The sequence below is a fragment of the Anolis carolinensis genome, chromosome 4 (assembly GCF_035594765.1).
Source record: "Anolis carolinensis isolate JA03-04 chromosome 4, rAnoCar3.1.pri, whole genome shotgun sequence".
In the NCBI taxonomy this organism is placed as follows: Eukaryota; Metazoa; Chordata; class Lepidosauria; order Squamata; family Dactyloidae; genus Anolis; species Anolis carolinensis.
In genome coordinates this window covers 126,771,166-126,794,547 of record NC_085844.1, presented here as the reverse complement: position 1 = coordinate 126,794,547, position 23,382 = coordinate 126,771,166, and the positions used below count along the sequence as shown (strand labels likewise).

The 23,382-nt window shown below is 43.4% G+C and overlaps 1 protein-coding gene across 3 annotated transcripts in view; it reads left to right on the top strand.

Annotated features, from left to right (window-relative positions):
- The window catches only part of tnr (tenascin R), a 676,393-nt gene that overhangs the window by 586,588 nt on the left and 66,423 nt on the right, over positions 1-23,382 (top strand). For all 3 annotated transcript variants that reach the window (XM_008108947.3, XM_062979422.1, XM_062979423.1), the window contains exon 11: positions 1,060-1,245. In XM_008108947.3, the coding sequence (XP_008107154.2) occupies positions 1,060-1,245 (186 nt within the window). The remainder of the gene's footprint in view (positions 1-1,059; positions 1,246-23,382) is intronic.

Below are 23,382 nucleotides of genomic sequence, written 5' to 3'. Positions count from 1 at the left end.
CCCATTGACTGAAGTGGTGAGGAAACATTGCAAGTCGCTTCCTCGCCAACCACATTAAGTGGATTGACTTTTGGGTAGCTGCAATGGAGCTACCCACAGTTTTTGGCCTTTTCCCCCATCTGATGAGGGAAACGGCAATGCGGCAATGTGCATTGTCACACTTTCCCATATCTGATGGGGAAAGGGACAGGGAGCCAATGTGCCTTGCCCCGATGCCCCCATGAGATGGGGGAAGGAGGGACAGCATGGGACTCACCACAAGGCGCCACACGCACCTTCCATTTTTCTGGTAATTGCTGACAAATGGAACAAAAGTGGGGGGATCAGTATGATGAGGTCCCTGGAAGTCATCCAGTTGGGGACAGCAGACAGTCTGTTAGTGGATGGACAAATGTTCTGGCCCGATACAGGGGAACTTCATGTAAAGACCTATTTTAAACTACATTTAGGCACTTGTGCATTATCTCCTTTAAATATGAGTCAAACATGCTTCAGTTTTAAATCTAATTACTTGGATTTCCATCACTGAATTTAATTCCAAAGCAATTAACCATTCAAAAATTATGGGGGAATACATAAGATTTGTTATCATCTAACCTGTATATATAAAAAGCATGCAAAGCATTCCATGGTCTTTACCTAATTAGAATTTAGGGAACATTGTTCGGTGAGATGTCCAATATATATATATATTGGACATCTCACTGAACAATGTTCCCCAAATTCTAATTAGGTAAAGACCATGGAATGCTTTGCATGCTTTAATGCATTACATAAATGATAAGGGATTATCATTAGTATTAGTTAATGAACAAAGTTACTTGGCTCAGTGCAAAAATTACTGATTTACGTTCTCTGCCTGGAGTTGCAGAAGAGATTATAGCACTAGAGTGGCTTACCCACTTGCAGGGCATTTTTTCACCATTTTACTAAATATTCAACAATATTCAGCTATAATTATCACTTGGGAAGAATTCGGGAGTATATAGATTGCAGTTATAAAAAGGAGAGAAAGAGAAGCAAGACCACTGTTTCTCTTCTTTTTTTTTTCAAACCCAGAAATTGATGCTCCCAAGAACTTGCATGTAGTCTCTCGGATGTCAGACCGCCTGGAACTTGAATGGGACAACAGTGAGGCAGAGGTGAAGACCTTCAAGGTGGTGTACAGCACCCTGGCAGGCGAGCAGTACCATGAGGTCTTGGTGCCGCGGAGTCCAGGCATCACTACCAGAGTCACCCTCACAGGTAAACCTTTCTTTCAAGTGGCACGGGCACTTTTTCTTGTCAATTTTCAAACAGGAAAATATGATAACTGAATTCAAATCTATGTATGACTGCTTATTTGATTATTTAAATCATGCATTTCTAAAATCTAGTTTTTAATTTATTGTCCCCTCCTTTGTGATTTATACAGTTTATAAGAAAGATGTTTCTTTCTCTTTTTTGATAATTTTTATTGATAGCTGTAAAGAAGTGTGTTTTTATTTTGATTTATAGATGTCATGTTTAATTTCGTTTTAAAAGTCAGGTTTTACTATGTTTAAAAGGGTAAATATTAGTCACCAGTGCGTGGGGGATGGTAACCAGCTCAGCATTCTGAGGCAGGTTGCCATAGTAACAAGGGCGGAGCCAACCACCGTTTGAAGAAAAAGGAGGGAATGTTTTAAAAAACAGTTGAGTCTGTGGTCTGTAAACCACAGGGAAGGTTAGTTTTAGAGTCGGTGCCCATATGAGGTACCGAGAGACTGATTCTGGTTGAGGGATCAGGGTGGCTCAAAGGATTGGACATTTTGGGTCAATTTTAAAATAAGTGGTGACTTATTTTAAGTCAGTCTGTGATTTTAGTCACAGGGAAGACACTTGGTTCCAGGTTAGGGAAACCATGGGAACTCAGATCTCTAGTGGTGTTAAATTAGGCAAGTTAGGTGACTTGTTTAGGTTTATTTGTAGAGTCTGAGTAGGAAGGGAAAGCAATCCCAGTTAGATCCAAAGTGATCAGTTAATAACTTTGCAACCATTATCTAAGTGCCTTTAAAGAAGTTACTGTAACCACTAAGCTCTGTGCCTGAAATAAACTTGTTTTTGTTCTTCAATATCCAAGTCTCTGTCACTTATATTCAAAACTAAGTAACGCTACCATCTAATGTGAATAAGAGTAAGAAAGAATAAGAGAATAAAAGAAAAAGATTTCCTCTCTGCCTGAGATCTCCACATTTGGTGGCAGCGGTGGGATAAAAAGATTCCTCCCTGCTACATCTCCACAAATTGGTGGCAGCGGTGGGATAAAAAGATTCCTCCCTGCCACATCTTTACAATAGCTTTTAAATACAGATTTAAAGTCGGGGGAAATCACTGTGTGTGGGGGGGGGGGGGGAGGGAATAGGTTGGAAAGTGGTTGGGAAGGGGGGGAGTGCATACGAAAGGGAAAGGAGGGGTGGAGAGGGAAGAGGATCTGTGGAGTGGTTTGATTTGTAGGTGGAGGGGTATCATTTCATGGTGGTTCCTGTAATTAGATGTGAAAGATATCTACTGGCTCTGTGAAGGAGGGTCTTCTCTTCTTTGGATGTTATTTTTGTGGTTGCTTGCGTTTACTGGGTTTCCTATTCCTTGAGTCGCATCTTCAGCTTGGGCCCTTCTTATTCTTGTATATTCCTCGAAGATTGACCAATCAGTTTCTTTTATTGGTTTTCCTTGATGTTTCTTCATCAAGAACGTCAGTCTGTCCATGTTCTTTATTTCCCATATCTTCAATAGCCATTGGTCTATGGTTGGTATCTGATTTGATCTCCATATCCTGGCAAAGATGATTCTGGCTCCTATGACCAGATAGTTTCAAGATCTTTTCCCTCGTTTTCGTCTAATTTCGTGTTTGTTAGTCCTAGTAGATATAGTTCTGGTCTCATTTGGAGTTTCTTTTATTTTTATTTTCAAAGATGTTTCTTTAATGGGCGCTGATGACCAGAAGATGCCTTTTCTACATAATACTTAGTTTTTAATAGCTAGTGGCTCGTTAACTATTGAATATTCCCCACCAATTTTAGTGGAAGGCAGAGAAAAAGCAGCTTGGCAATTGAAATTTAGCCACCAGGGAAACAATCCTGTGTTTTAACAGCAGCTTGACAAAAATAAAACTAGTGATGGCAATTAATTAAACTCTGTTAAGTTAACAGATGTATTAGACATTTTCTAATACAAAGTGACAGGTTGATTTATTTTTAACTTATACTGTATTAAATGCAGAGAGTCACTTATCTGAAATACTAGTGACAAGAAGGACTTTGGATTCTTTGTGATTTTGAAATACTTGCATATGCAGAAAGAGGTATCTTAGAGATGTGGCCAAGGACCTCATTACATTGAGATGGGAAAGTATGGGTGACCGTCCTTTCAGCGTAAAGAATTGCCCTTCTAGATCGTAAGCCCTCCCGTTTCGAGTTCTGCCTTCCCATCACACTCACACATGGAAACCTAAGAGTTGTCAAAACATTTATCCTACATTCATCACATTTTTAATCAGGGAAAAACTACACTATCCGAAAGGCAAGACACAAAGCCCCCTACATTAAAGGAGATTGACACTACTTTAAAACCTCTTCCTTTCATGGGATAAAATTGCCCTGCTCCAAACCTTTTATGATAAAAGCTGGAACTATGGGAGTAATACGCGATAGGAAGTAGGAGCTTTGAATAGGATTGCTGGCCCATATTCAGAGCTCCCTCCTTTCAGGACATTTCTGCCTCTTTTCAACACCTGAAGTAGTTTAACATTATGTGATGAGCTCCGTGCCTCTTCAGGCTTGAAAAGAGGCTGAAGTGTCCAACGACAGGGAAATTTCTCAATGTGATGAGGTCACAAGTCTAAACTTGAAATGTGTATGTTTCATATACGTCTTATAAATATAGCTGTGAGATAATTTTGAGTACAATAAAGTTTTTTGTGTATAAAGCTAAGTTTGTGAACACTGAACCATCAAAAAGCAAAGGTGTCACTATCTCACCCACTTATGTGGACAATTTTGGATTGGCAGGTAAAGGATACTCAGCCTGTATTAACTAGCGAACTACTTAGATAAATAGCCAGTTAGTTAAATGAGGGACAATAATGAAAAGCTAATGAATGTTACCGTCCCAACTGTTTCTTTCTCTTGGATTTTTGAAAACTCCTTACTTTTTGTTAGCACTTCAGTTACATTGTTTTGTGGCTCACAACAGTGAAACCACTGCAAGTGCAAATGTTTATTTTAATTTATGGTTAAGATGCAATTGATTAGTTAATTCTAATGTTAAAAGATTTTAAGCCCATAAGTAGTAAGGGCATCTCAGAGGGTGAAATCAACTTTATATCCAGTTTGCCCTCCAGTTTTGTACGCTGAACTTCCAATAGAGACACTTTATCTGTCCCCGCACACTGAATATTGAGGCCATTCATTCTGAAGTCTTTTGCTGGGATCCATGTGAAAATAAGTTAACTAAACAAAGAGAGGAGTATAAGAGGATGTGAGATTATAAGGGATACAGAAAGGTAAAGCAAGAAAGGGGTTTTTGATGGGGGTGCACAGGAAATGGAATTTTCCCAAAATCCATGCAATTGTTTCCTTCACTCAAAACAGGAATAAAAAGAGGTGGAAAGTAAAATAATAGAAGGCATTTCTGAGTTCTGTCATGGTAGGTAATGTTTTAAATGGGGCCCCTGGTGGCACTGTGTGTTAAAGCGCTGAGCTGCTGAACTTGCGGATCGAAAGGTCCCAGGTTCAAATCCCGGGAGCAGAATAAGCGCCTGCTGTTAGCCCCAGCTCCTGCCAACCTAGCAGTTCGAAAACATGTAAATCTGAGTAGATCAATAGGTACTGCTCCGGCGGGAAGGTAACGGCATTCCATGCAGTCATGCTGGCCACATGACCTGGAGATGTCTATGGACAACGCAGGCTCTTCGGCTTAGAAATGGAGATAAGCACCAACCCCCAGAGTCGGTCACGACTGGACTTAACGTCAGGGGAAACCTTTACCTTTTTTATGTAATGTTTTAGTGCAGGTTTTTAACTTAAATCCAAATAGCAATGTAATATGTATGCACAAATAAATTTCCCCCTTTCTAATGTAAATTGAGTTTATATATATATATATATATAGAGAGAGAGAGAGAGAGAGAGAGAGAGAGAGATGCATACATACATATGACAAACAGAGAAGTCTCTCTCTCTCTTTTTCTCCATCTCTTGTGTGTGTGTGTGTGTGTGTGTATTCATCTCTCTCTCATGAGTTGTTTTCTGCTAACTTGCTTGTCTCTGATAAGAGAGGTCTGTATTCTGGCCAAGATGCCTAAGTTCAATTGTGCTTTCTTCCAAGTATGCATAGGTTTGCAGCCTATTGCTAACATCAGAGAAGAAGAAAAGCTAGGATCAAAGGTAGAAACATTTTCCAGCTTCTTCTTAACCTCTTCTGAAAGCTGCTGTTTGCAGTGATTTCATGGCTGGGTTGTGCTACAGAGGACCATGAAACAGGTTTTCCTTAATTCTACCAGCAAGGACGTTCCGCCCTAGAGGGAGGATTTCTCTTTAGCCTGTGCTTTGTCTGCCTCCTTCTACCTCTGCTGCAAATTTTCATGCCCAGATAGGCCCTATTTTTCTGGGCCCCCAACGGCTACAAGATGGATGCCCTGTTCTGCTAAGACCCTGGCACTATTTCCAAGGTGCTGCCTTAAAATCCGATCCTTCAAAGAGCTTGACACCCAGTTAAACTAACTTTGGTGTGCCTGAGGTGCTGAAACGTGCTCTGGATTTTTAGTTCAAATGTTAAAGGAATAATCCACATGCTGAGCTTGATTCCCAAAACAGGTTTAGCACCATGGATAACTCTTTAAAGTTTACACAATTTCCTGGAGTGGATTCACTGTGCCACAGATATGAAAGTTGTGAGCTACCACTGGAGAATGTGGAACAAAGCTGCTATGGAACAAAGCTGCCTGTGCCGTCCGCCGGACAATAAAAAACTATAAAACTGAAACGTGCTGTCCTTTATCCGGGCGAACTGCAAATCCCTATAAGCTGTCCTATAGATATTGAACGACTGAGTCTGGATAACTTCAAAAAAAGAATGTTTATTCATACAAGGTTGTAAACCTGGCACAGATCTTAAAGTTGCAGAAAATGAAACAAATTTCTATAGGTTTTAGTCACAGAATTATCCCTGGTTCCAGAAGGCAAAAGTGATTATAAAACCACTATACCCTAATCACGCTGCCTATATTAGAAGGAGAAACTCTTTCCTTCCCTATCTTTACAGCAAAGATTAGTTCTAGAAGCGATGGAATAACTTTGCTCCTCTAACTAGATTTCCTATTCCAGATCAATATAATTCAATACTTATCTAATTTGGATAGGCTTAGATTGGCCTGGTTTTGAGGATGATTTGTCCCAGTTAGCCTTGCACAGCTCCAGCACGTTGGAAAACTATAGCCAGAATGAAGCTCCAAAATGGAGACTAGACCCTGGTAAAAAGGGCGGTCCTAAGATGTTGCACTCTTTGACCAATCACTGCAAAGAAAACTGCAGCCAGCTTTTGCAGATTCCAAGCCACTTTTCCTGGGCTTTGCAGCCAGAGGCTGAAACAAGATGCAAAGGAGGGAAAACAAACAAACGACCAATAGGTAAGGTAAACCATCGTCCTGGGGGACGGAACACTCCCCGCTAAATTCCCAGGATGTGGGAATTTACCAATCAAAAACATACAAACACCTTTGTATACACAACAATAAAACAGTATAAAACTTACACACTTTGGACAGGCAACACGAAATTGCTGGTTGGTCTGTCCAGGACAGACATTTTGTCCTTACTATGAGTCTTTACCTGAACTTTTCTAACCTTACCGTCAGGGCAAGGAAAGGTCTTTAGTATAATGCCCATAGGCCAGGCATAGCGGGGCAAGTCTTTGTCCTTTAGCAACACAAGGTTTCCCACCTTGAAATTGTCCTTTGGGGTTTGCCAGAGTCTTCTGGTTGGAAGCTGGCTTAAGTATTCGGCCTTCCACCTCTTCCAGAAGTGGTTGGCTAAGGTCTGCACATGCAAAATTGGTGCCACAGTCCGACCAAATTAACTTAATTGGCCCTCTGAGGGCTATGAACCTTTTCAATGCGTTTATGAATGATGAAGTGTCCATTCCCTCTGCAACCTCTATATAGACAGTTCGTTTTGACAAACAAGTAAACAAACCCGCCCATCTTTTGTTATTTACAACACCACCCCTGGTTTTCCTAGTGACAACCTCCCAAGGACCAAACACATCGATTCCCACATGGGAAAAGGGGGGGGGTCTGTCAAAGTCCTGTCCTGAAGTAACTCAGCCATCAGCTGACTCTGACAGTTACGTCTGAGTCGCCGACATTTGACACACTTAAAAATAACACTGCTGACCAAACTTTTAGCATTTACCACCCACAGGCCTTCATTTCTAAGGGTCGCCTCAGTCAGAGTTCTACCTTGATGATGGATTTTCTCATGGTAGTGACGAACCAACAGCAAAGCAATATGGCTATTGGGGGGTACAATGATGGGGTTCTTTATACACACTTTGAGTTTAGCTTTGGCTAACCTTCCTCCAACTCTCAAAATACCCTCCTTGTCTAAAAATGGGTTTAACTCATTTAGAAGACTTTGATTAGGGATGTTGAGCCCTTGCTCTAGCCTAGCTATTTCCTGCTTGAAAGCAGATCTCTGTACTGACTTGAATATGACGCTCTTAGCCTTTATCATATCCTGGACCTGTAAAGGCTCACTATCTTTGCAAGCTAAACGATGTATAAGCCTAGCAACTGCTCTAAGAAGACTGTGCCACTCCGAAAAACGTTCAAAACGGTGTGGTTCCAGGCAAGATCTTTGGCCCATCTTGATTTCTGTGGTTGATTTGCAGGCTTTCACCTCTGCACTTCGTGAGACTTGAGCATTCATAATGTCCGAAAACCTTTGCTCATCTTTCGAGAGCGCTGTGGCTTCGTCTCTCTCAGAGACTTTGAAGATGGAGGAATACTCTGGAGTTATTGCTTGGCAGTAGACTGAGATGTGACTTAGGCAACTGCGCACAAGTGTAGGACGTCCACCTTTAAGCACCTGTGCTTGATTGGAGTCCAACGACGATGGTGGGTGCATCTTGTTTATGCACACTGGGCCTGTAACTGTCCAGCCTAGTGGTAGCAGCTGAGCAATGGGCGCCCCTGGAGGTCCCTTAACTTGGTCGTTCACATAGAACAAGTTCGGACAGTCCGCACCAAGCAAAAGGGCAATGTCCACATCTGGCTGAAAGGCTGGTATGGCATTCTTTAACCGTCGCAAATGTGGATGAGCCTCCACAACTTCTCTAGTTACAATTTGTTTTTTGTTCCGAGGGATGGAGGAACACTCAATCAGGTCTGGCAACTTGAACTGTCTCTTCTGGTCGCAAGAGGAGACAACAAAGCCAGATGCTATGCGACCCTGCAACTTCTTTTTTCCTGCACACGTAGTCATAGTGTAGTCGACCATCTTGGTTTTAAGGTCAAACATGCGGAAGAACTCTGGAGTAGCCAGGGAGGCGTCGCTCTGTGAATCCAGGGCCACATAGAGTCTCTTTCTAAGCCAAGGGCTCTTGGCTGGATATACATCCGCTAGGCAGATAGGATGACAAACTCTGTACTGGTGCGAGTCAGAACACAGCTCTGTACAGGCGACTGCTGAAACTTCCACCTGCATCTCTGGTGCGGCTGGCTTGTCGGTGTCTTCGACTGCTGACTTTTCTTTTGGTGAAGCGTTCTCTTTGGGGTGGGAGATGATATTGGAGTTGTGCATTGCGGTGCAATGCTTGAGGCTGTTGCATTTCTCACACTTGATGTTTTCTTTGCAGTTGGATGCAAAGTGTGGAGTTGCTCCACAGCATCTAAAGCAGATTCCCTGCTTTTGAACTAGCTGTTGCCTTTCTTTGTATGTCTTTCTACTAAACTCCCTGCAGTTGGCCAAGCTGTGAGGCTTTTGGTGAATAGGGCAAAGCAACTCCTTTACCTCCGACCTGGGTTCGTCAGTCTTGTGTTGAGTTTCGACTGCCTTTACGCTGACAGGTCTATTGGCCTCTCTAGGTGGTTTCTTGTCCACTTCAGGTGCCTTCTCTGGCTGGGTCCCTTGGTATAAGGTGGGGAGGCCCGTCTGTGGATCATTCCTTTCTCTGGCTGCCCTGGTGATGAACTGGACCAAATGAGAAAATGGAGGGTATGCCTGGGAGTGGGCCTCCTTGTAGTTGAAGACCTCCTGTCCCCAGCATTCTTGCAAAGTGAAGGGCAGCTTGGTCAAGATCTGCCTCTGGGACAGGTGCTGATCGAGGCACCTCAAACCGGGCAGTTCTGGATTCTCCTTGGCCGACTCTAATTCCGTAAGGAGATCGCTGAGGTCCCACAAGAGTTTGAAGTCTTTGAGTTTTAAAGCTGGGAACCTTTGGAGCTTGTCCATAAGAGATGCTTCAATCTCTGTGCTGGCCCCATACCTCTGCTGCAACCTGGCCCAGGCCTTTTCCAGGGCTTTGTCGGGATCGGCTACGTGGGCTGCGTAGATCTTCTTAACTTGTGAGGATGAGGCTGGGCCCAACCATGCAGCCAGAAGAGTCAGTTCTTCCTCAGGCAATAACTTTAAGTCTCTGATTGCTCTCTGGAAGGTGGCCTTCCAGAGAAGAAATTCCTCAGGCTTGTCCGAAAACTTTTCGACACCCTTGTCCTTAAGATCTCTTCTGGGGCTTCTGATGATGGAGACAAGCTGGGACTCTGGCGTCGAAGGGAACAATTGAGGAGTTTGCTGTTGTGGAGTGGACTCCCACCGTGCACCTTGCGTCAACCTTTGGCCTCTTGGAGGGATGACATCGACCACTGACGAATCGATGGCTCCCTGTGCAGCTGTCTGTAGGGGCCAACTAGCACTCGGCCTTGAGGCCCTGATTGACTGACCTAGGGTTTTAGCAGGAGGCACAGGTAGCTCGAGCAAGGGTGAGCTCCCCGCTATGACGCTCTGCTCTGCAGGAAACTCAAAAGTGACTTTGGGGCCCTGCTCTGGGTAAGGAGAGAAGTCTTCCTGTTCCTCATCCGAAAACTGGCTGTTCATGCTGCCAAGGTGCGCAAACACTTTGGCAGAAGGATCCTGTATTGGTAACTGGCTTACATTTTCTTCTGTGAGTGGCTCAATTAGGGCTTTGGCCAAAGTCTCAGCCCTTACCCTTTTGGCTGCGGCATCCATCTTTATTCTAAGCATCTCTATACGAGCCTGTTCTATTTGCATTTCGCTTTGTCTATGGGCCTGTTCTATTTGCATTTCGCTTCGTCTATGGGCCTGTTCTATTTGCAGTCGTTGCTCTTCTTCTTTAAAGGGAAGGGTGAGATCAGCTGCCTTAGCATCAGCCTCCGCCCCCGCCACTTTACTCTGCAGCTCCAGACGTGCAGCCTCCTTAATGTGCAAGGCAGCTAGGGAAGAGATGGCACTCCCAGCAGCAGAAGACTTGCTAGAGTGGCTGTGTTTAGACGATGCACGCTCCCTTAGTTTAGATACCTGACTAGAGCGGTTGGACTTAAGACTAAGTGCCACAGCAGGTGATTTTAAAAGATTGGTCTCATGGCTGCATAAGGAAGCTAGGATTGCCCTCACCCTATTTTCTTTCTCATTAGTGTCAGCTAAAACACTCACTATTTCTAACTCTGAATCCTTGGCGTTAATGCGCTCGAGGACCTGGACTATCTTAGACACCAAACCCCTCCAAAGACCGAAGGTCTCTTCAAGGTCTGTCTGTAATATGGATGGCACCCTTGTAATACCCAAGCTCTCTATTCTGCCCATTAATGTTACAATGCGCTCCCATGCCGAACCTAACCTCACATGGAGGAGCTCCTTTTCATCTATTAGATGGGCTAGCATCTTGGCTGAAGGGTGCTTTATCCTTTGGGGCCTTTCATTCCTAATTTCAGCCTCAGAAGGAGATATACCATTTGTATCATCTTGAAATTGCATAGACATTATGTATTCTTAATAGCAAGTAAATTTACAACAAAGGCAAATGCAATATACCTGCAAGTAAATTTACAATAAAAGCAAATTCAATATATAATACAATTCACAGCACTTAACCATAGCAATATATATCACTAAGTAACTATACTTTACAAAGATAGTGACCTTTGGCGCCAGACTTTGGTGGGCAAGCTGCAAAATGTCAACTGACAGCAACTTGCCACTTGATACCTCCCTTGCCCGAGTGACGTAAACTGCCAAAATGGCGACTTCGCCAAATTTTCAAGCACCTCGTGCTCTGCGGCTCGAGGCCTGCCGCCGAAGGAGCACCGAGGCTGGCTTTGGAAAGGAGGAGAGAAGAGACGCCTCCTCCCCGCTGTGAAGGGAGGTCACCACCGCAGGTCGATGAAGCAGGTCACCACCGCAGGACGATGAGGCAGGTCACCACCGCAGGACGATGAGGCAGGTCACCACCGCAGGACGATGAGGCAGGTCACCGCCGCAGGTCAATGAGGCAGGTCACCACCGCAGGACGATGAGGCAGGTCACCACCGCAGGACGATGAGGCAGGTCACCACCGCAGGACGATGAGGCAGGTCACCACCGCAGGACGATGAGGCAGGTCACCGCCGCAGGTCAATGAGGCAGGTCACCACCGCAGGACGATGAGGCAGGTCACCGCCGCAGGTCAATGAGGCAGGTCACCACCGCAGGACGATGAGGCAGGTCACCACCGCAGGACGATGAGGCAGGTCACCACCGCAGGACGATGAGGCAGGTCACCACCGCCGGACCATGAGGCAGGTCACCACCGCAGGACGATGAGGCAGGTCACCACCGCCGGACCATGAGGCAGGTCGAAGCCGGCCGAGTGCTCCGGCCGAACTCGCAGCAGCGTTGCCAGGCCTGTCCAGGTTCTAGCCTGGTTCTGGTGGGCTTCACGCCTCAGAGCCAGCCAAAGAACTGTCGCTGGTGCTCCGCGGCTCGAGGTCTACCGCCGAGGGAGCCCTGGACGTTGCTGGGAACTGCACAGCCTGTGCAAACCCAGAAAGCCACTGGGCCACGTGCGCACACGCGAGCCAAATAGCAAGGAAATAGAGCCCCACTATTTGACTCCTTCAGGTCTGAGAGCGGGCTCCACTGCCTCAGACGCTGGTAGAGTCTTTAGGTATGCAGACTGAGCTCAGGCGGAAAAGCCGCAGCCTATACTAAAACTTCCTAAACTATAAAAAACTATAAAGCCGTGCAAGCTAGCTGAAGCGGAAAAACCGCTGATCGACCTCAAAACTGTGCCGTCCGCCGGACAATAAAAAACTATAAAACTGAAACGTGCTGTCCTTTATCCGGGCGAACTGCAAATCCCTATAAGCTGTCCTATAGATATTGAACGACTGAGTCTGGATAACTTCAAAAAAAGAATGTTTATTCATACAAGGTTGTAAACCTGGCACAGATCTTAAAGTTGCAGAAAATGAAACAAATTTCTATAGGTTTTAGTCACAGAATTATCCCTGGTTCCAGAAGGCAAAAGTGATTATAAAACCACTATACCCTAATCACGCTGCCTATATTAGAAGGAGAAACTCTTTCCTTCCCTATCTTTACAGCAAAGATTAGTTCTAGAAGCGATGGAATAACTTTGCTCCTCTAACTAGATTTCCTATTCCAGATCAATATAATTCAATACTTATCTAATTTGGATAGGCTTAGATTGGCCTGGTTTTGAGGATGATTTGTCCCAGTTAGCCTTGCACAGCTCCAGCACGTTGGAAAACTATAGCCAGAATGAAGCTCCAAAATGGAGACTAGACCCTGGTAAAAAGGGCGGTCCTAAGATGTTGCACTCTTTGACCAATCACTGCAAAGAAAACTGCAGCCAGCTTTTGCAGATTCCAAGCCACTTTTCCTGGGCTTTGCAGCCAGAGGCTGAAACAAGATGCAAAGGAGGGAAAACAAACAAACGACCAATAGGTAAGGTAAACCATCGTCCTGGGGGACGGAACACTGCCAAAAGTATTATATTCCACTTTGTATTGAGAAAGTCCACTGCTATTCTGGGTGAGGTTTAAAGCAGAAAAAGCCATTATTGTTGTTGCATGAACAGCCTTCCATCTGGCCCTAGGACCGAGCTAAAGAAGTAATGTGCTTTGAAATGTAGAATGATGTATTTACATTCAGTTTTTAAAACAACAACAGCAGGAAGACTATGCAGTCAGTTCAGTAAAAGAACAAGTTAGTAGGCTTGTGTATTTCAGCTGAACCTCGATTCGTTTCTGCTGGCTGGATACCGGTAGACCCCCATATCCATTTTCGCACGCCTCCTGAAAACAGGCACAAAGCCAGATGGAGTTTTCTTACCACAGCCAAAAAATAAGGCTAGATCCAGCCCATTGGCGGCAATGAGAGGCTCCCCAGGCTCCCCTTCCTATCATTTTAGGCTATGGCGTTGTTTGTCCCTATATCCTTCATTAAGGCCTGGATTAAAAAGCATTAGGCTTCAGATACCACTCTTTCTGTGATCCTTTCCCTTTGGCTTGTAGAGGAGACCTGGGTTTAATGCTTCGTTAAAGCTGCTTCTACTCTAGAGGAGACAGGCGGCAGTGCTCACGCTCTCTCCCTGCACGCAGCTTTCCATTAAGGCATTTTAAGGAGGCTTCCCACTAGGAAGAAAGAGCGATGACCTGGAGCTATTCTCTGGGCTTCTGTTGCACCCCAAGACAGCGTGAGCACCCGAAAACCAGGCAGGAGCCAATATAACACCCAAAGTGTTTATTGAAGCAGAATATATATATATATATATATATATATATATATATATATATATACACACACACACACACACACACACACACACACACACACATACAATAGAGTCTCACTTATCTAAGCCTCGCTTATCCAAGCCTCTGGATAATCCAAGCCATTTTTGTAGTCAATGTTTCCAATATATCGTGATATTTTGGTGCTAAATTCGTAAATACAGTAATTACAACATAACATTACTGCGTATTGAACTACTTTTTCTGTCAAATTTGTTGTATAACATGAAGTTTTGGTGCTTAATTTGTAAAATCATAACCTAATTTGATGTTTAATAGGCTTTTCCTTGATCAGTCCTTATAATCCAAGCTATTCGCTTATCCAAGCTTCTGCCGGCCCGTTTAGCTTGGATAAGTGAGACTCTACTGTATATGCATTTAAGGTGGAACAGTCAGAGTAAGAAATAGTCCATAATATGTCGTCTATTGCAATTCAGAAAGAGTTTATCAATGTCCAATTTGTAATCCACAAGTGAAGCTCGATAGCTTCCTGTAGAAATCAAAGTTTATCCATGAAGCAATAGCAGAAACAAAGCACTGCAAATCCACTTGAAAAGTCCCATAGCAAAGTCAAGGAAGCAAAGTAAACAAAGCAGAGTCAATCTCGATTCAGGAACAAGGAAGTCGCAGTAACAAGGCAAGGTCTACTTGGGAGTCGCGGCTCGACACGGCTCGCCTGGAACTGGGAACTCAGCATGGATTCAGGAGACAAGGCAGGAGCTGGAAACTGGAACCTCTTCCGAGGAAAGGCAAAGTTGTCACTTCAATCAGAATAGAGTGAGGAGTACTTTTAACAGAATCCCAAGTCTGCAAGAATTAGGGAGTACAGGACCCACAAAGTTCTCATGAGAAATTTAATCATTATCCAATTTGAGAGCGAGTCTTTGACTTCTTCTCACACCTTGTTTCCTGCTTATATCTTTTGTAACAAAATCTCTCCGATTAAAAGTTCCATTCTCCCCCTAGTCTGTACCATCTGCTACGGGTAACACTGGAGAGACTTTGGAATGTTCGTCAATTAACGGATCCTGTGATTCCACAATATCCGGCACCTGCAAGGCCATGGGGCCTGGAACTGAAGCAGGAGTGCCCTCGAAATCCATCGCCTCATCTGTTTCTAACTCTAACTCTCAATGAAACCTGGGCCATGATGGCTGAGCCACAACAGCTTTCTTTAAAAAGCCCTCTCTTTTCTCTTGATTTGCACTGCAGGCCCTGCCTGCCTCTTTCCCCCCTCACACCTTTCTGCTTTGGGTTTAATGCTTCCTTAAAGCTGTTTCTATTTTCTACTCTAGAGGAGAGGTAACTAGGTGGTAGTAGTTTTATGATAATGAGATTTTTCTCTTTTTTGCTGGGATTATTATTAATAATTATTTTTATTATTTTTAGAAGTAGTTTCTGAAGGAGAGAAGGGGAGGAGAAAAAAAAAATCTAAAAGGGTGACTCTCCAAGCCCCCAAACGTACACATGCAAACCATCCACCTGTCCCCCACATTTCGAACTCTCAGTCAGTCCCACTAAATAAAGAGAATCAAGAAAATTAAAGAAAATTAAAGAAGATTCAAGAGAAAGGCCAAGGCAGAAGCCAAACCAAAAAATACACTGTGATGCCAAATAGGAAAGGAGTAGCCATGATTGGTTGCTACGCAGTCCCGTTATGGACAGGAAAATGCAACGGCAGGGCCCTTGCTGTTAAGGCCATCCGGAAGAGCTGAAGAAGCCAGTTTGGCCTGAGTAAACGGCTGAAATGGATCCATGCACAAGTTAGACAATCGCTTTTTGAAGACTAATCAAAGGAATGGAAAAGAAAGTGTGTGACACATTGATGCTGGTATGCTGGTGATCCACTGGTGGATCAAGCTGCCTGAGGCCTTCTGGCTTAAGATGTTTTTCAAAAAATGCAGGACTGGATAGGTGTTGATCTGATCTATAAGGTTACTCATTAGGGCTTTGATTAATCATCATCACAACCACAATGGATGAGGAAAAAGATGGACCATTTTTTCCCTCACTGTATTCCTGATTCCCCCAAGTTGTTTTGGGTATTCTCATTTTAATTGATTGCAGCTTCTCTTTCTTCCATCATGTAGAGTAACTAATACTATGGTCAAAGTAGGGTCCGTGGTCTCTTTTCTGCCCTGCTAAAGGTCCCCTCATTCCTACCCCCAATTTTCCAGAGTGGAAAAAATCCAACAAAAATGTCCAATTTCCTCTGTCTTCTCCATTCCCAAAGTTGAGAGTAAAGTTTATTTATTTATTTATTTACAGTATTTATATTCCGCCCTTCTCACCCCGAAGGGGACTCAGGGCGAATCACATTATACACACACAGGGCAAACATTCAATGCCCATAAACACATTGAACTGAGACAGACAGACAGACCCAGAGGCAAGTTAACCTTCTCCTGAGGGGATGTTCGATTCTGGCTACAGGGGGGAGCAGCTGCTTCATCATCCACTCTGATCGCACTTCCTCATTCCAACGTTGTAAATTAGTTAAACTTGCCTCCCCACTTATAAGTGGTACCTTATTTCCTACTTGATAGATGTAACTATATTTCGGGTTGCTATGTCAGCAACGAGCAGGGGCTATATTTTATTTTTAATTGATGGGTGCTCACCCCGCCACGGGCTGGCCTCGAACTCATGACCTCATGGTCAGAGTGATTTATTGCAGCAGCTGTTTACCAGCCTGCGCCACAGCCCGGCCCCTCACAAAGTTCACAACATGCTTTGCCCCACCTCTGAATACATTTGAACTACATTAGGAGCCCTGGTGACGAAGTGCGTTAAAGCGCTGAGCTGCTGAATTTGCAGACCGAAAGGTGCCAGGTTCAAATCCCGGGAATGGCTTGAGCGCCCGTTGTTAGCTCCAGCTCCTGCCAACCTAGCAGTTCGAAAACATGCAAATGTGAGTAGATCAATAGGTACTGCTCTGGCGGGAAGGTAACAGCGCTCCATGCAGTCATGCCGGCCATGTGACCTTGGAGGTGTCTACGGACAACGCCGGCTCTTCGGCTTAGAAATGGAGATGAGCACCAACCCCCAGAGTCAGACATGACTGGACTTAACGTCAGGGGAAACCTTTACCTTTACCTAGAGCCTCACTTATCCAACATAAACAGGCCGGCAGAATGTTGGATAATAAGAAGGGATTCAGGAAAAGCCTATCAAACATCAGATTAGGTTATGATTTTACAAATTAAGCACCAAAACATCATGTTATACAACAAATTTGACAGAAAAGGTAGTTCAATACGCAGTAATGTTATGTAATTACTGTATTTACGAATTTAGCACCGAAATATCACGATGTATTGAAAACATTGACTACAAAAATGCGTTGGATAATCCAGAACATTGGGTAAGTGAGTGTTGGATAAGTGAGACTCTACTGTATAGTGAGAAAAATATTTTTTATTATTCTGGATCTCTTTTAGCGTCAAGCAATTGCCAACATCTTTTCACTGAAGAAATAGATAAGTGTTTCAATAAAGAGCCACTGGTATCTGCTTTGATCCAATAATGATAATAGATGATAGATTGGCTGGAAATTAAGTAAATTGTTGCCTCCCCTGATGAGGCAAAAACCCCAGGGCATGCTCCCTGCAGGCGGCTGAATACTTGCAGCTCTGTGGCAGGCAAAGAGAAGCTGGTTTCTTTCATTAATTATTCAATGTTTCATTTATGCCTCATAAATAAGAAACTCAAATGAAAATGTTAGATGTCAAATCAGTTTGGTAATGAATAAAGATACCTTGGATGCTCTCTCTCTCTCTCTAAAGTTTAGCTTTATTGAAGGCAATTGCAAAAAGAAATTTTAATAGCCAAGAAAGGGCAAATACGGGTTGGAAAAAATAACACAGCTTCCACAGTATAAAGTGACTCACGAGAATCACTAATTGACAGTTTAATTATTATTTCTTAAAATCTCTGAATGATGAGCTATGGTAATTTCAGGGCAGGCTTCAAAAAGGGTAGCTAGCTATGCTTAAGATCATCATCGAAAGCATTTTTTCCATATAATGTTTATTGTGAAGATATGGGGAACGGTACAAGAGTGGATATAGAACAGGGACATTTTTAACAATTTACATCATCCTCTTCTTCCATTGTTAAACAAAAAAGGTTTCTATGACATTTAAAAAGAAAAAAAGGGATCATTTATTTTCTAATCTAAAACAGAAATATATAAAAGCGGGTGAAACAAATGAGATAGAAAAGTTGAGAAATGGAAAATAGAAAGCCCTAACTACTAACACTTCCTAACCTGTCTCTGCTGTCATCTTCATAATCACAAAATCTATCCTTTTTGTCATACATCTTATTTTTGCTAGATTAACTTTCCAGGATCCTTTGGATATCATTGGGGATCTTGTTATTCTTATCATTCACTTCACTCTATTATTTTCTTCTTATTCCTTTATCCCTGTACTACTAATTTTCCCCTAATGCTGTAAAAATCTCAGTATTTTCATTTTCTTTTCTTCATATATTCACCCAGTTAGTATGTACTTTAATCTGTTTGACAGTATTGCAGCAAATATTTTATAATCAGTGTTCAGCGATGAAACAGGCCTGTAATTCTGGACTTGTAGGGGATCCAGGCTTTTTAAAAACATTTTTAACAACTGTGTATAATTCACTAATGGTAGCTATGCTTAAACCATCATTCAAAGCATTATTAAATAGTAAAGCCAAGGACACATATACAGTATAGCAGGGGTCCCCAAACTTTTTAAACAGGGGGCCAGTTCACGGTCTCTCAGACCATTGGAGGGCCGGACTATAGTTTTAAAAAAAACTATGAACAAATTCCTATGCACACTGCACATATCTTATTTTGAAGTAAAAATACAAAATGGGAACAAATATAGCCTTAATATTAATAATAATAATCATAAATCATAATAAAAATAATAAAGAGGGTTGGGAGAGACCCCTTGGGCCATTTAGTCCCCCTTCTACCTTTGTGCACCAAAAGCACAAGCAAAGCACCCCTGACAGATGGCCACCTAGCCTCAATGTTGTTAATAATAATAATAACTCTCTTCCCCGGACTGTGGTGGAGGCTCCTTCTTTGGAGGCTTTTAAACAGAGGCTGGATGGCCATCTGTCAGAGGTGCTTTGAATGCAATTTCCTGCTTCTTGGCAGGGGGTTGGACTGGATGGCCCATGAGGTCTCTTCCAACTCTACTATTCTATGATTCTAGGATATAATAATAATAATAATAATAATAATAATAATAATAATAATAATAATAATAATATATCACATAGTCCTAAATGCTTGGGAAGTGTTCGACTTGTGATTTTCTGATACGAAATCCAGCATATATATCTCGTTTGCTATGTTATACTGTGTCCTTCTGTCAATAATAATAATAATATTAATAATATGGAAAAGATCATTAAGGAAGTGGTCTGCGAACACTTAGAAACAAATGCGGTCATTGCTAATAGTCAACACGGATTTACCAAAAACAAGTCATGCCAGACTAATCTGATCTCTTTTTTCGATAGAGTTACGAGTTGGGTCGATACAGGGAATGCTGTGGATGTAGCGTACCTGGATTTCTAAGGCCTTCGACAAAGTCCCCCACGACCTTCTGGCAAACGAACTAGTAAAATGCGGGCTAGACAAAACTACGGTTAGGTGGATCTGTAATTGGCTAAGCGAACGAACCCAAAGGGTGCTCACCAATGCGTCGTCTTCATCATGGAAAGAAGTGACAAGTGGAGTGCCACAGGGCTCCGTCCTGGGCCCGGTTCTGTTCAACATCTTTATTAACGACTTAGACGAAGGGTTAGAAGGCACGATCATCAAGTTTGCAGACGACACAAAACTGGGAGGGATAGCTAACACTCCAGAAGACAGGAGCAGAATTCAAAACGATCTTGACAGACTAGAGAGATGGGCCAAAACTAACAAAATGAAGTTCAACAGGGACAAATGCAAGATACTTCACTTCGGCAGAAAAAATGGAAATCAAAGATACAGAATGGGGGACGCCTGGCTTGACAGCAGTGTGTGCGAAAAAGACCTTGGAGTCCTCGTGGACAACAAGTTAAACATGAGCCAACAATGTGATGCGGCTGCTAAAAAAGCCAATGGGATTCTGGCCTGCATCAATAGGGGAATAGCGTCTAGATCCAGGGAAGTTATGCTCCCCCTCTATTCTGCCTTGGTCAGACCACACCTGGAATACTGTGTCCAATTTTGGGCACCACAGTTGAAGGGAGATGTTGACAAACTGGAAAGCGTCCAGAGGAGGGCGACTAAAATGATTAAGGGTCTGGAGAACAAGCCCTATGAGGAGCGGCTTAAAGAGCTGGGCATGTTTAGCCTGCAGAAGAGAAGGCTGAGAGGAGACATGATAGCCATGTACAAATACGTGAAGGGAAGTCATAGGGAGGAGGGAGCAAGCTTGTTTTCTGCTGCCCTGCAGATTAGGACGCGGAACAATGGCTTCAAACTACAGGAAAGGAGATTCCACTTGAACATCAGGAAGAACTTCCTCACTGTGAGAGCTGTTCGACAGTGGAACTCTCTCCCCGGGGCCGTGGTGGAGGCTCCTTCCTTGGAGGCTTTTAAGCAGAGGCTGGATGGCCATCTGTCGGGGGTGCTTTGAATGCGATTTCCTGCTTCTTAGCAGGGGGTTGGACTAGATGGCCCATGTGGTCTCTTCCAACTCTACTATTAAAAATAATAATAATAATAATAATAATAATAATAATAATAATAATAATAATAATAAAGAGGGTTGGAAGAGACCCCTTGGGCCATTTAGTCCAACCGCCTTCTGCCTTTGTGCACCAAAAGCACTAGCAAAGCACCCCTTAATAATTAATAATTAATTAAATAATAATTAAAATACCATTATAAACAAGCAAACTTTGGAAGGCACGAACCAGGCTGCACGCGCCTTCCTCGGTGGAGGAGGAGGGAGCCGCCGCCGCGAGGGCCAGATAAATGGCTTTGATGGGCTACATGTGGCCCCCAGGCCTTGGTTTGGGGACCCCTGCAATAGAGTGTCGGTTATCCGACATAAACAGGTGGGCACAATATCGGATAAGCGAAACTGTTGGATAATAGGGAGGCATAAGCCTCATCTTGCTCACCTGCCCTCCCATGCTTGCTTGCTCACTACAGCCTATCCTCCCTCCCTCTCTCACTCACAGGCCTGGTCTTAGCGAGGAGGAGGGAGAAGGAAAAAGAAGGCAGGTGAGTGAGTGAGTGAGAAAGGGAGGGAGGGCAGGCTGCAAAGGCGACAGCGGTGGCGAAAAGAGGAGCCTGGAAGAGGCAGCCAGGCTCCTTCTACCACCGCTGTCATCTTTGCAGCCTGCCTGCCTCCCTCACTCACTCACTCACTCACCCACCCTCTTTTTCCCTCTCTCTCCTTCTCACTAAGACCCGTTGGATAATCCGGAGTGTTGGAGGAGCAGAAGTTGGATAACCGGGGCATGACTGTACTTTCTTGTGCTCCTCCAAACCCACTTTCTCTGTTGTGTACTTGCTTTGCTGGAACTATTTTGGCTAGTGTTCAGCTGTTGTGATTAATTCACATGCAAACCTAGGAACTGTTGCTTTAATAATGCTTAACAAATCAGAAAAAATGAGTGGTCATGATATTCTTCTTCAGAGATTTTGGTGTTCAAAACAGGCAGTCCTGCCATGACATAAGAATGTTCATTCCAAAACCAGGCTGCAGAGAGCATGCCATAAGGATCAGTCATTGTCACAGGTTGCATGACCATATTAGAGATTCATACATGAGCAGACTCTGGTAAACCTACTATTGGACTAAAACTCCCAGAATCCTCCTTCCAGAAAGGTCAGTGGTCATGGTGACTTGGGAATTCTAGGAGCTGTAGCCAAAAAGTTACACTCAGAAAAGAAGGCCTCCTCTTCTCCAGCAAGCACTCATTACACCTTTTACTTTCTTCGCAGGCTGCAAGCAGCCAACGAGCCGTATATTGTGCAAATCCGGTCTAGATTTAGAACCTTATCACATTAGGAAATACTACATTTCTAGTACGGTGGCTCAGTGTGTTAAAGCGCTGAGCTGCTGAACTTGCAGACCAAAAGGTCCCAGGTTCAAATCCGAGGAGCGGAGTGAGCGCTCGCTGTTAACCCCAGCTTCTGGCAACCCAGCAGTTCGAAAACATGCCAATGTGAGTAGATCAATAGGTACCGCTCGGCAGGAAGGTAACAGCGCTCCATGCAGTCATGCCGGCCACATGACCTTGGAGGTGTCTACGGCCAACGCCGGCTCTTCGGCTTAGAAATGGAGATGAGCACCAACCCCCAGAGTCAGGCACGACTGGACTTAACATCAGAGGAAACCTTTACCTTTACTAATACTGTTTAATAATATTTTCAAATGGATCCTATCACATGACATTTGCCCCATCCCATCAGTATTGCGTCGGAATCTGTCTGCAAAGCATCGCAGAAACAGATTATTTGCAGACAGAACTCTAATTATTATTATTTTTGAAATACTACAGATTCTTCCATTGCTGATTGCTGTTTTTGTGTGTGATAGGAAAATCAGCAACTATACTTTTTAAAAGGCTATAGAGTGATATAGGGGGTGTTTTGAATGGATTGGGAGGAGCCTTCTGTGGTGTGATGAGTCAAAGCGCAGTATTTTCAAATCATAAGAATTGTAATAGTGTGGTGAGGAGAGTATGCATTTTGTCTCAATGCAGTATGCATCCATCCTTAAAAAATATGGGATGCATACGGATATAAACAGATTATACTGTAGTGATAAGGTCCTTAGAGAAGTAATAACATTCTATTATGTATTGATCAGACCTCACCTGAAATACTGTGTCTAGTTTTGAGCAACACAATTAAAGAAGGATATTAACAAGCTGGAATGTGTCCAGAGTAGGGCGACTAAAATGATCAAAGGTCTGGAACTGAGCCTTCTAAGGAATGAATTAGTGAGCTCTGTGTGTTTAACTTAGACAAGAGAAGACTAGAGCTGGAAAGTGGTATGATCACAATCTTTAAATATGAGGGAAAAAATGCAATGTTGTTTTCTGCTGCTCCAGAAACTAGAACAGCACCAAAGGAGTCTAATAAAAATCAAACTATTCCATTTAAACATTAGGAAAAGCTTCAGTAGTGGAACAGATTGTTTCAGAAGGGGATAGACTCTCCTTATTTTAGGGGGGGGGGGGGGGTATCTTTAAACGTGTCTTTATGCGTATCTTCCCTAATGGTGTATGTATTCCCAAATGCCAGGAGTTGGACTATTGCAGCCTCGTTCTGTGAAAAAGCTGTGGTTCTTCATTGCATATCTCTTTGTAGAAGGACTGATGCTGCTTTGTCTTGGCCTTGCCTTAGCTACTTAGAGTTGCTTAGAGGATATTATTTTGGTCACCAAAAGGTTATTATTTTGGTCATGATTGCAAACACAACCTCCCTTAAAAACGTTTTTGAATGTCTGGGAGATTTTTGTCACAGAAAAATAAAGATGCATGTCTGGGATCTGCAGCTGTATTACGATGCAGCTGCACTCAGCTGGGTTAAAGACTGG